The sequence below is a fragment of the Nannobrachium achirus genome (genome assembly GCF_963921795.1).
Source record: "Nannobrachium achirus genome assembly, chromosome: 16".
Taxonomy (NCBI): Eukaryota; Metazoa; Chordata; class Actinopteri; order Myctophiformes; family Myctophidae; genus Nannobrachium; species Nannobrachium achirus.
In genome coordinates this window covers 32,637,353-32,650,927 of record NC_137823.1, presented here as the reverse complement: position 1 = coordinate 32,650,927, position 13,575 = coordinate 32,637,353, and the positions used below count along the sequence as shown (strand labels likewise).

At 44.9% G+C, this 13,575-nt stretch overlaps 1 protein-coding gene across 1 annotated transcript in view; it reads left to right on the top strand.

Annotated features, from left to right (window-relative positions):
• Window positions 1-13,077, top strand: part of nrxn3b (neurexin 3b) — a gene marked incomplete at both ends in the record, with an annotated part of 590,571 nt that extends 577,494 nt beyond the window's left edge. The window contains one exon of the mRNA XM_080744342.1: window positions 12,017-13,077. Within this exon, the coding sequence (XP_080600468.1) occupies window positions 12,017-13,077 (1,061 nt within the window). The remainder of the gene's footprint in view (window positions 1-12,016) is intronic.
• Between the last annotated feature and the right edge of the window lie 498 nt (window positions 13,078-13,575).

The window sequence follows — 13,575 nt, the reverse complement described above, 5'->3', positions numbered from 1 at the left end:
CATATCGTCGTTGTCGGGTGAAAACCTTGTAAGTCCAAAACCGTTCGTTTTGCATTTATCCTTTAAAAAAAGAACTAAAGTAGTGAAAACAGCCGATCTACAAGCACACAACGCCTCGCGTCGCGACGCGTTGTGTGCTTGTAGATCTGCTGTTTTCACTACTTTTGTGCGACGGCCTTGTATGATGAAGCAGGGCTTTACTTTGCAAAAGAACGTACAAATTTGAAACTTGGAGATACAAGGTTTCCGCCCGACAACAACGATATACTCTGACATGCACCCACTGACACACTGTAGATGTCATTAGGTCAAAGTGATAATATTCCAAGTCAGACACTCTCTGAGCGGTGCAGCTGGTAAAGCAAACGCTCGATGTGTCTGAGCCATAAGATAGCAGACAGCCCTCAGATCTAAACGAGAAAAAAAAAAGGTTCCTTTGAGACAACTTGGGTTTGGGCCGCAGCAGCCGCCGCCGTGGATGTTTTAATATGCAGCTGTCAGTCAGCAGGCCTCGATCGGCCTAGCCTGGGAGGGTTTGGCTCTCGTCCCAGTGGCGTGGGGGGGCGGGGGGGGGGGATAAACCTGGAGTGCACTGAGCTCCGCTGAAACCGGCTGAGTGTGCGAGAGAGACTTATATTCCCCTCAGGCCCTCGCGGAAATCATTACCAAGCTCAGGCGATTTTAATTGCCGCGCTGTCCTTCAAAACGCCATCACGGCGGACTAATTGATGCCGCCTTAATCTGGCTAAATATGCCCCGGCTTGGCACCGAGCATATGTCCACTTTTTGTAGCTAATAATGAGGCCAACAATGCCGCTTTTCTTTTTTTCTTCTTCTTCTTTTCATTCAGAAACAATCAGTCGCTTTTGCACACTGTTACCTCATGGCCAGAGATAAACAAAAGATAGCGTTAGGCATTTATTTAAACGAGTCCTCTGAATATGTGTTGATATTGCCACATAATGAGAGATATGCGACTATCAATCAGCCATTAATTTAGCTTATATGTGCGAAAGCGACTCATCTCTATTGAAGCCTTATCCCGCCTGCAACGCCATTCAGTTTCCCTGGAAATTGTGCGCACGTTTTTCCTGCTCCTTGTGTTCACAGGCTCTGATGTGAATAAAAAAAGTAATTTTCTCTTCAGGTTACAACTCGCGTTTGCAAGCATAATTTACCGGAGTGTGCAAATCTAAGATTACTTAAATTGAACGGACAGAATGTGTGACAGCTTGTGTTTTCGTTGTCGCCATTATTTGCAGAGCCACAAACCCAAGTATGCTCAAAAGTGGAAGTGCAAGTAACCGGTAGTGTAAGGTTTATGTAAGGACTTTAAAGAAACAAGGACTATAACGTGAACAACATGGTACCCTCCCCTCATATAGTGGCAACATACATAGCCATAGCCATACACACTCATACTGTACATACATTCCACCATGTCGACACAGAAATTCATGCCCTCATTCCTCGCCCCCTGCTTCCAGCTGTGACCAGTTGCATGACATGACAAGTTTGTCTGTTGGGTTGGTTTGGTTTAATTTGATTTCTTTATCCTTTTCGTTCTCCATTCTCTCCTCCTGCGATTGCACATTATGAACATCTCTCTGTTGTGCTCTTATCGATTTGGACCCCGACTGAGCCGGGTCACAAATGATTTCAGTTTATTTTTTTATGTTTTTCGTTTTCCTTTACTTTGCTTTGGGTTGGGGCGGGTGGGTAAGGGCGGTGGGTGGGTGGTGTAAGGGCTGGGTGGAGGATGGGTGCTAGTTTTGTTCTTTTGGTGTCCGTTTTATTTTCCTTTGACGTCCTCCTCCATCATCCGTCGTCCATCCTCCAAGCAAGGATAAAAGCCGCTCCTCCCGTTTTTTGCCTCATCTTGTGCCGCATGAACTTTTGGTGGTTGGAAAAAATCAACGTTCTCCTCCTCATCATCTACTTTGTGTTCAATTTTGATTGGTTTAGTTTTATGTTTTTATTATTTTTTAGCATTTTGTGCCATATGGCTTCCAAAGAAACATTCCCGTCCCTTCCGTCCCCTCCTCTGCCCCTGCTCCATATCGACCCGCCCCCTCATTTTCCGATACAACACAGGGAAATTAACGGCAACAAAATCTTTTCTTGCCATCATCCTTTTTTGGGCCTTGTGCAGGCAACCCCATTCTGTCTCAAGAAAGTTGTGTGTGAAAGAATGACTCCCCCTCAGCCCCACCCAAACCCCACCCCACCCCACCCCTCCCCCAAACCTCCACCCAAAACATCACCCCCCCCACCCCACTCCCCTTTTCCCCATCTTTCCACGCTTCCTTTTCCTATACCTCCTTCCTTCTCCTCCTCCTCCCACTCCGCCTCACCCTCCCTCTTTCTTTTAGCCTTTCTGCATATACATGTCTGTTTTGACTGCGGATGGCATAAAAAGACTTTTATTGCCACAAAGTATATCTGTTTTTCTATTCTATCTGTTGCTCCAAGTAGAAGGCATTTGTGTGAGCATGCACACTGTACTGGACTGCAGATACTAACTACTGTGTAACGTTGTCAGACCTCAGTAGTCTTCTCCCCCCTACCCTTTACCCCCCTATACCCCCGCTGTGCTTCTGCATGGGATATGATTGGCAGCCATTTTGTATGCTTCTATTCTCCACCCATAAATCTCAGGCAATAACTCCCTCCCTCCCCAGCTCCTCCTCCCCTCCTCTTCCTCCCCTGCTGGCTAACAGTGTATGTGTTTGGTGTGTGTTTATCGGGGTTACGGCGGTGGAATATAAGTTCCACTGCTGTCCCCCATGGCTGCTCCTGCTTCTGAGGCGTCCGCTGTCTTTCTGTGTGTGCGTGCGTGCGTGCGTGCGTGCGTGCGTGCGTGCGTGTGCGTGCGTGCGCGTGCGTGCGTGTGTGTCTCTGCTGCGTCTGCCAGACTAGCCTGTCTCGTGCTGTACTGTTGTCTTGTAGTTGTTCTGTCCGTCTGTCTGTCTGTCTGTCTGTCTGTCTGTCTGTCTGAATGTGTGTTTTTAAAAACTGTTAAACCTTACCTCCACCCTTGATCCTGAGCGAGTTCCACAAGAGGGCAACTAAGAAGCGTAGCGAAGAAAACTCTGGTCATTCTTAGATTCCAGAAAAAGTAATTCAATTAGGATTGCGACACGCTTTTACATCCGGTACTCGTACTTAACAGTTGGTTAAGTTGATGATAAAAGTGTGTCTAACAGGTGTGCTTTATAGCACACGTACAAAAGGCACATTCCCGGAGGGAGGCACATTAAAGAACACAAATCTGCGACGTGTCCGTCACCGGCACTAAGATAATAGGTTACTCCGTTTTAGGGTGCAACCGAGTCAAGTCAATCTTCCCAAATCTAATTTCACAGTAATTAATGTCATCACTGCTTGTCATTACCATGTAATCAACACAGTTTAGTGATTAATTTGTAATTATATAGTCCTGATTGGTGCAAATGATCCTCAGACATCGTGGCTGAAAATCGAGACGTCACCGTCTACTGGTTATTCAAATCTGCCACGGAAGCCGATATTAATCTTGTCCGTTAACTGCCGAGTAAAGACAGTCTGTGAGTGGGCTGCATTGCACCAGCTCATCGTTTGCACTATGGCGTCAATAGCACATTTAATATCCATAAATCTCGGCAAAGAGGGGAACCGTTAGTAGCGGTTTACGTCGGAACAGCTGTTTCACGGCCGCGCTGACAGCCAAGTGGAATGCAGACAGATTAAGCACATTCAATAAATGGGCCACAAATGGAGCCGCTTGAACCATTACCACGTTAGCCTTTGATGAATAGACCTTGTCAGTGCAATTGGGTTGCTAGGGAACAGCTTGGGTCCAAGTTTATTTCCTGTCAACTACTGATATTCACAAAGGCTGCGATAGGAAATAAACTTGCACCCATTTAGAATGTTTGTTGTCAAGTGTGAAAAGTACTACAGGGCGCATAGATGCAAAGGTGATAATTCTCTTCGTAAGAACGTTGGCCTTTTGTCAGGAAAGAGGAATCCGTGGCAGGAGGTGCCTGATGTTATACTTAGTTGGCGCGCCAGTGTCGTGCAGAAATGGCAGATCTGCAAGCTCACGATGCCTCACGATGTGACGTTTTGTGAGCATGTTGATCCAAGCAGGCTTGTATATCGTCGTTGTCGGCTGGAAACCTCGTATCTCCAAGTTTCAAATTTGTATGTTCTTTCGCAAAGTAAAGCCCTGCTTCATCATACAAGGCCGTCACACGAAAGTAGTGAAAACAGCAGATCTACAACCACACAACGCCTCGCGGTGCGAGGCGTTGTGTGCTTGTAGATCGGCTGTTTTCACTAGTTTAAATCATATTAAAAATGATAAATACAAAACAAACAGTTTTGGACATACAAGGTTTCCACCCGACAACGACAATATCCAAGTATAAAATCAGAAATTAGGTTGGAAACATCAGGGCAAAGTTGAGTGATCTCTGAAGAGCCCAGAGGTGGGTGTATGTGTGTGTGCGTGCGTGCGTGCGTGCGTGCGTGCGTGCGTGCGTGCATGTGTATTGGGTTGTCGAGCAGCCATAGAGGGCGTAGAGTGAAGTATGATAGGGACGGATCAGTGGGTTTCCTCGTTGGCGTCAGCCCCTGGCTTCCGTCAGGGCCCATCGGGCCGGCTGTCACTTTGGCACGGGCCTCAGATCAGTTTAAAGGTTACTCGGCTGACACATGTCCGTGGAGCACGGGAGGTGCAGCCTAATGGCCGCTCAACAAATCGACCGGCTGACAGGGGGGCGACTCGCCCGTGTCTGCTAGGAGATGCCAATTTAATACGCCAAAAGCGCGCCCAGCCACATGATGACGGATTAAGAGCTATCTGCCACGCTACCGCGGCCGTGAAACACCACCACCCCAGAAGGGAGCGCCTCCTCCTCTAGTCAAGAGAGATGGTTTGTGTAATATCCTAACGTGGCAGTAACTGACCTCTCCCCCCCTTGGCGCCCTCACCCGCTCTAAACTTAACATCGTCCGCTGTTTAGCGAAGGAGATCAACGTCCACATTGGGGGAAAAGTCGGACCTCTGCTGGCTGGGGTTGTGTGTGCTAAGGAGATAACAATTCTTTCTGGCACAGAGCTCAGTTTTTTTCCCCCTTTTTTTTTTGCGGTACAGGTTGGTATAAACCTCAACACTGCACACCAGCATAATCCTTAGAATGTCCCCTTTAACTGTGTCCACAGCGAGAGCTGGTGGTGTGCAGCCGGGCTGGCTGTTAATCAGCTTCCTCTACCTGTAGCGGGTTTGGGGTGAATGAATCTGCTACAGCAGTTCTCTGGTGCACAATGTGCACAGCCCCCACAATGGGATTTCAGGCCCCCCCAAAAACCACTGACTCACCTACAATTTGCGGCGTCAAAATCCCATTGACAGAGTCCCATCTTGGTGCGCTGGCTTTCCTCTTTTATGGTGTAGCACCGGTAAATCCCTGACACACCGATGGGATTCATCTCCAATCCGGGAGCCTCAGCACACATTGGATGGACACGGGGATCAGTCCAGGAGAGAGAGAGAGGGAGGGAGAGGGGAGAGGGGAAAGCGAAGGGAAACTGCTGTCCTGAGTTTTCTTCATCTGGAACCTCAAAGCTGCTGAGGTAGTCAGTCACTCAGTCAGTCGACCGTTTAGCGCTGACTCTATTTGCTTAATTCCTCTTCAAAGGGCAGCACGGGCATTCAGCAGATATAGTCAAGCACTTGGCACGTCTAAGTCCTCCAGGCTAATGAGGAAATAGGGAGGGAAGCGCCAAAGATTCACATTTTCGATTTTCTATCATTATTTCTAACCATTGATACTTGAACTCTTCACCGGCTGTTTTGTCCCACTCCTCTGCTGCGAGGTTACTAGGTCGACCTGCTGAGGTCCTTTTTAAATTCCATCATCATCTCCTTTGACATGAAATGAACTCTATGGTGAACACTGCATTTGTTACAGAGTGGAGAATCGTTTACAAAAAGGAAGCGGTTTAGAACAAAAAGCCCCGTTGGTCTCAACCCGAGCACGGAGCTAAACAAACACAATTTCGTTAAGCAAACCCATTAGAACAGCGGCTGTTTGCCTAGTTCAGAAATGTGCTTCACAGATGTGCGCAGCTTGTTCAGGAGCTTACACAGGATTAAAGTGTTTACCAACACATCAAGGTCCTCTGCACAGGCTTCTCCAGAGACCCTGATTGCCACGGTTCCTTCCCAATCCAAGGGTTCTGTTGATATAGCGTGGAAAACCAACAGTTGCCAAGTGCTGTTAGCCAATAATGGAGTGATGACATGCAAACACGGCCAACAAGACAACAAGGGCACAGTCAGTGAGATAAACAATGTCTCAAATGAAATTGTGGACTCAGAGCTGCTATTGTTTATCCAACAGAACAAGAAGCTTCGGTTGCTGATGGAACATTACCATAGCCACACAACACCAACAGAGGTGGTTGATGGGCACAAAATAATCTACTTGACGTGCCAAGAAATGGCTGCATGTGGAGCGGCGCCTCAATCTAATGCTGTTGTTAAGGAAACCTCACGTAATTATCATTAAACCTGCTGCTATTTGCCAGTGGGCACATCTTAAGAACACTCAGCTCACGCTTAAGATAATTTCTCCCACAGCAAGGACAAGTTAGCCAGTTCTGCTTTAATGACGAGGGTTTCTAGAAACAGCCCGAAGGGCCGGCGAACGCTTGATAATGGAAGACAAATGTGCCTCCCGCGTTGCATTCACCAGGGGTGTAAATAAAAAAGGAACGCCTTGTGCCCTTTCGTGGAACTCCTCACAACACTATGTATATCTGTCAAGCGAAGGCTGTTGGTTATGCACATTAACATAAAGCTACTAAACTGTTTCTAAAAGTAGTCCATTAATTATCAGTATATTTCCCCCCTTGATTAATTAGAGAAGGCAGTGGGACTAAATGCTTTGTAATGCTGGTGGTATATCACCCTTAGTGTGCCTTCCCAAAGTGTTGGATGCAGACCAAATTATTCCTTTTCCTGAGACAATATCCCACAGCCCTTGGTGGCAGTGATCTTTTTTTACTGACCTTTGAACCCTCAGACAACCCTATACCCATTTCCTGACCCTGGCTTGCTGTAGTGTTATTGTATATTACTTTCCCTAAATGCAACTTACTTAAGCATGCATTAACCCAGCCTCTTTAAAGTCAAATGTTAAGTTTAAATAGAAACCAAACTAAAAAAAGAACAACCCATGTCTTGATTTACCTCTCTTTCTGACGTACATCCAGATTGCACGCCCTGTCCCGTGTTTGAAAAAATACTAACAAGAGAAACCTCATGAGGAATAACTAATAATAATAGTTTTATTATTATTAGTTTATTGAAGGTGGTGACATTTTGCCCATGGACTGTCCCCCCCTCTCTATCTCTCTCTCTTTGTCTGCCTCAGTGTGTGCTTTCTGGTTGTTCATCTTTGATAATGTGATAAATTTAATGCCGTTCTTTCTTGCTTGCCAATTTGTTTATTCTTTATTTTTGTCTTTGTACGGTACATATATGTAAATACACATATATGTGGATATCTCTGTTTTATTTCTGAAAATGTTCAATCGTTAACTATCTTATAGTTTGCTAAGAATTGCTAAGAACCGATGATGTTTTGATGATTGATTGACCTAATTAGTGTTAAGCTTCCTCTTTTCTCTATGAATCATCCATTTATCGACACCCAGGAGCCTCTTGAGATCCGGGCCTCGCAAAAAAACACGATTTCCAAACATAATTGGCCTCTCAAATTCATCGCTTCATAGAGGAAAAAGCGAAACCGACCCCTCACCGGTCTCTTGTGAGATTTAGAAATTCCAAAAACTGTTCTTCAACGAGTTATCCTTCTACTTTCTTGTTACCTGATCTGTCACCTTCAAAGATTTGGATTTCAAAAAACAAACGAAAAATGTCGACGAAATTGTTCTGCATGGCAAAGAAGTTGCAGCTTAGGGACTGTAAAGAACTGTCAGTGTTGAGAGTGCTGTTCTCTTCTGTACATGGGCATGTATATGCTCATATGTTTGTATATCCCCATCCCTTCCTTACAGCCAAAAGCTCTAATGCCGCCCGACCGCTTCGTGCCGCCTTTACATGGACATGGCAACTGATGTACACGTTCACCCCCATCTGTGTCATTTCCCTCCTAGTATGTTCATAGGTCCCACCCCGCCCCCAATCCCACCCCCCACCCCCCTTCACACTTCCTATTCCCGGTTCCCGTATACATAAGAGACACTTAAGATATGTACAGTCATCCATTGGATCATAACTTAAGCCAAGGGAAAACAAATAAATAAATACATAAATAAATGAATGAATAAAGTGAGAAAAAGAATAACCTAATCAGGCTGTAGATATTTACTGTGAGATTTAAAAAAAGAAAAGAAAAAAAATATGGAGATGATCTGGTCAAAAGCAAGACATAGATGTACAGTTTTATACAAAACGAGATGACTATCAAAAGAACAAAAAAAACAACTATATAAATATATATCCTGAACAGAATGGTGAAGATTATTTTTCATGTCATGATGTGTGGATGTATGTGCTGTTGCCTCCCTGTTACCATCCTGTCTAAAAAGAGAAATAATTAACTAATTAACCAGACAATGTTAAAAAGAAACTAACCTAACTTGTCCAAAGGCATTCTTACACAACTTTCTTTTGTAAATTTTTTTCTTCCTGCCAAAATCATGCGGGCAATTTGTTGATGTAAGTTGACAAAGTTGATGGTATGCTTTCTTCCTTTTGAAAACTATTTTTTCGTAGGCTTTTATAATTTATATACGAGCTGACTTTGTTTTTTTAATCTCTTTCTATATACTTACTAATCCCTTTCTGGATAACTTATCTGTGGCTTTACTTTGTGAATGTTTTACAATGTTTGCTCTAACTCTAAACTGTTTTTTGCCTTGCCTTTTATTTATTATTTCCTTTCCTTGGTTATGGTTTGGTTCTTTTCGTTGCTTTTTATGAGAGGTTTGCATCTCTTTATAGTGCCCTGTTTGTGAGCCTTTGCGGTGTACAAGCAAGCCACTTTGGCAAAAGGACGAGCAGATTCAACAGACCTCTGAATGTCATTTTGTTTTATTTTTACCTTTAGCAAAACATCATGTTTCGGCAATAAAATGCATTATCAACTATACTGTCCCAAAGTGGGTGTCAAGGATTTCATTCCAAAACGTAAATGTTGGTCTTGACTCAGTCCTTAAAAAACACCTTCATTCCCATCCACAACAATATTTCTGTTATTTTAATTTATGTATTTGCTTTGTACTTTATTCTGTTATATTTTTTAATTATTTTTTTCTTAATACATACTGAAGGTGCCCAACACATTTATTACGTGTAGGGCACCTTCAGTGCCTAACCCAGCATTCTACTCTCACTATTCCACAGTGAGTTTATCTTCCTTAGCATTTCAATCACTCAAATATGTAGGTAATGCTTTATTCCAGACATTGTATGCTACTGTGTATCGTCACTGTCTGGCAGAAACCTTGTATCTCCAAGTTTCAAGTTTGTACATTTTTTCACCAAGTAAAGCCTTGCTTCATCATACAAGGCTGTCGCACAAAAGTAGTGAAAACAGCCGATCTACAAGCACACAACGCCTCGCGGTGCGGGGTGTTGTGTGCTTGTAGATCTGCTGTTTTCACTAATTTAGTTCTTTTTTTAAAACGATAATACAAAACGAACGGTCTTGGACATACAAGGTTTCCACCCGACAACGACGATATTATAGTCTTGAAACATCTCAGACTTTGTTTTGGAATGCAGTCCTTCACTCACTCTCGGCTCGCCACAGCTACATGCATAATAGAGTAGCCTTGCTTTCCAAATGTGGAATGAGAAACGCTGGCTGATGCAAGTGAGAATATGGGTTTATTAAGTAGTTCTAAAAAACTTTTTTCAGGCATTCAGGTGTCGTTGAACTGCCGGGTGACTTTATGCCATTGTGGTGACTGTTATAGGAGTCAAAAGGCGAGGAAGGGGCTAGGGGCGAATAGGGGAGCCTAGTGATGTTGAAAAAGGGAGGACGAAGCAATTCACCCCTTCGTCATAATGACCTATGACAGTGGCTTTCAACCTTTTTCATATCAAGGATCCGTTATTTATTCAGCATTTGAGCCACGGACCAACATTTGATGGGATTTAGCCTCTCAGACCCCAAAACCTTAATATTTTGTTGTCTTTGGATAACATTTTGTCCACAATTCCATGCTGTGTTGATGTGGTAGTGGTACAGGTATAGGTATAGGATGTTTGATAACAGGCAAACATTGACTAAAATAACACATTTTCTACATTCTCTAATTATTGTGTAGATTTCTTAAGTAATGCAGTAAATTAAGAATAATGCAGATGTTTAACAATGTCTGGGGACCACCTGGAACCGCCTCAAGGGCCACTGGTGGTCCCCGGACCACTGGTTGAAAACCACTGACCTATGCTGTTAAAGACGATTAATAATTATTGGCAGAGTTTAATCTTGCCGTTATAGACTTGTATACAAGGATTTGGACGAAGTAACAAGGATTCCTCTGAAATTTGGATTACATTCAGCCCATTCCAAAATTCTCTTGTAGCATTTTAGTGTTTTCCGAGTGACAGTAATCTGAATTTGTTAGCTTAGGTTCAGTGGGGCTGAAACTCATTTCTCTGAGCACTCACATGCAGAACTTGGAATTCCTTTTAGTTTCCTACAAAAACATCATCTTTAACCACACGATCACTAGCGTCCCTATTCTGGGGCAAACATTTGGTGAAAATAGGCGATCTACAAGCTCACAGTGCGTTGCAATACGACGCATTGTGAGCTTGTAGATCGGCTTTTTTCGGCTAGGAGATTTGGTGTAAATGAGAAAAAGTGCGGACCTAGAGCCCTGGGAGACCTGGTTCAATAACTAAATAGGGTTTAAGTAAGGAGCTGATCTATTCCAACGAATAGCATCGTTAAATTACACTTATTACTGTACTGGACAGTACCACGACTCCATTTTCAAGATAAATGGGCCTCTTAAAAACAAACGTTATATCTAAACATTGGTAGGCTAATTAACATTTGATACCATAACATTTTTGGCATAATTCTAATCAGCACAATCATTTGGATGTATCATGATTATACACGATACAATCACAAGTGTTCATTTTAACTTTGAGAGTGTAAAAATATATTTATATTCTCACAGTTAAAGGAGCTATAGTCAACTTTTTCTTGAAAAACTGACGCTTAATTTTCGGAAGCGTAAAATAATGATAAAATAATCATTTTGGCCATTGTCAGCCTAACTTTGTTTACATCCCCAATCCATATAAAAGAATAGAGGAGGGATGTAAACAAAGTCAGGCTGACAATGGACAAAATGATTATTTTATCATTATTTTACGCTTTTTGTGGTCATTTTTTAATAGAAACACATACATCAAGCTTAATCTTTTTTTTTATATTTTCGAAAGATTATTTTAATTTTAGCGTCCATTTTTCAAGATAAAGTTGACTAAAGCTCCTTTAAATGAACACTGAGGAAGTCTATATAATAAGATCACGGGGAGTGTGCAGTGCAGTATAAAGACGTTCTTGATAATGGACAACATCAACCACATTGAGAAGTTTGAGGAGTGAAGTCAAGTCAGTTCAATGTGGCTCACCCTGCGCATCCCTCACAGCCTTTTGATGCAACACATCCATTATTTATGGCTGTTGTTTTCCTTCAATCTTTTGTCTCGTTTGGTTCTGGGTTTGATTGATTTTGCACTGGTATGGTGTTTTCTGTTCTTTATTTCTGTTGGAGTTACTTTTGTTTTGTTTTCATGTTTATATGATTTTTCATCCCTATGTTGAGCTTTGCTTTTTCAGTTTTTTTCAGTTTTTTATTCTTTTGGGTTATCAATTCCTTTGGTGTTTGACTGCAACGATCTTTCTTTTGTTGTTGTCTTTTTGCTGATGGAAATTGTTTCTGAATTGTCTCTTTTCTCCTTGTCTTCTAGGAGGGGAGCTAGTCATCCCCGTGCTAGTTGAGGACCCCATAGACATTCCCTCTGTTTCCACCCGCTCTCCCTTCATCCCCCTCCCCCCGACCCTACGCCCCGTCCTCACCATCATTGAGACCACCAAAGAATCCCTGGCCATGGCCACTGAGGCGGGGGTACCTTGCTTGAGGGACCGAGGCAACGATGATTGTGAGGATGATGGTGATGGTGTTGGTGGTGAGGATGGTGATGGTGGTGATGATGATGGTGATGATGATGATGATGATGGTGGTGATGGCATGGTGATTTCGGGGTTTGGCTCTGGCGAGGCTTTCGACTCTAGCCTGCCCCCGACTGACGATGAAGATTTTTACACCACCTTCTCCCTGGTAACAGATAAGATCTTGACCACGTCGGCCTATGAAGGCGGCTACAAGGCCCTAGCGCCCAAGTGGGAGGCCAAGGACCTGAGGCCTAGCAAAGCCTCCGAGGCGGGTAGGACTACACCCACCCGGCCTCTGCCCGACATCCGGGCCACGCCGCCGGCAGGGCGGGCGGGCGGCGCGGCGCCCTCGGACGCGCCCCCCAAGCGGCCCGCCGGGAAAATGAACAACCGCGAGGTCCTCAAGCCCCCGCAGCCGGACATAGTCCTGCTGCCCCTCCCCACGGCCTCCTTCGACCTGGACGGCACCAAGCCGCGGGGCGGGCCCCTCGTCACCTCGCCCATGCTGCGCACGGTGCCCGCCGCCGCCCTGCCCACCGTGCCAGCCGTGGTCCGGCGGGTGCCCCCGCCCGGCGCGGCGGAGGTGCGGGAGGCCAGCAGCACCACGGGCATGGTGGTGGGCATCGTGTCGGCCGCCGCCCTCTGCATCCTCATCCTCCTCTACGCCATGTACAAGTACAGGAACAGGGACGAGGGCTCCTACCAGGTGGACGAGACGCGCAACTACATCAGCAACTCGGCGCAGACCAACGGAGCCGTCGTCAAGGATAAGGCGCCCGGGGGCGGCGGCGCCGGCGGCAAGGGCAGTGCCGGCAGCAAGAGACCGAAAGACAAGGACAAGGAATATTATGTATAGAAATTATAGAGAGAGAGATAAAAAGATTATTCCCAACACAGTAAGTAGAAAAGAATAAAGGTGAAACTGTTTGAAACAAAGATACAAACATTTTTGACAGTACCATATTGGCAACTGTGATTTAAGAAGAATACAAAAAGATACATAGAGATGCAAGGATTCTCTTGTTGAGGACTCGAGATGGACCAAGACGTATCCAAAAAAAAAAAAAAACATTTCCAAAAAGCGCCCATGGATTACGGGAGGCGCTCTTTACTGTGGTAAACTGTACCGGACAGACGATGCAGTACGGCGGTTGACAAAGGACTCCACAGAACTTTTTCACTGCAGGAGTGTGTGTGTCGCCCCCCCCCCCTCCCCCCGCCACCCGGCGACCCGGCCACCCTCCTCGCCCCCCCCCCCCCACCCCCCCCCCCCCCCCCCCCCCACCTCGCGCGCCGCCCTACATGTGAGACATTTTGGCAGTGTAAGATAAGACATCACTGTTGCATTACACAC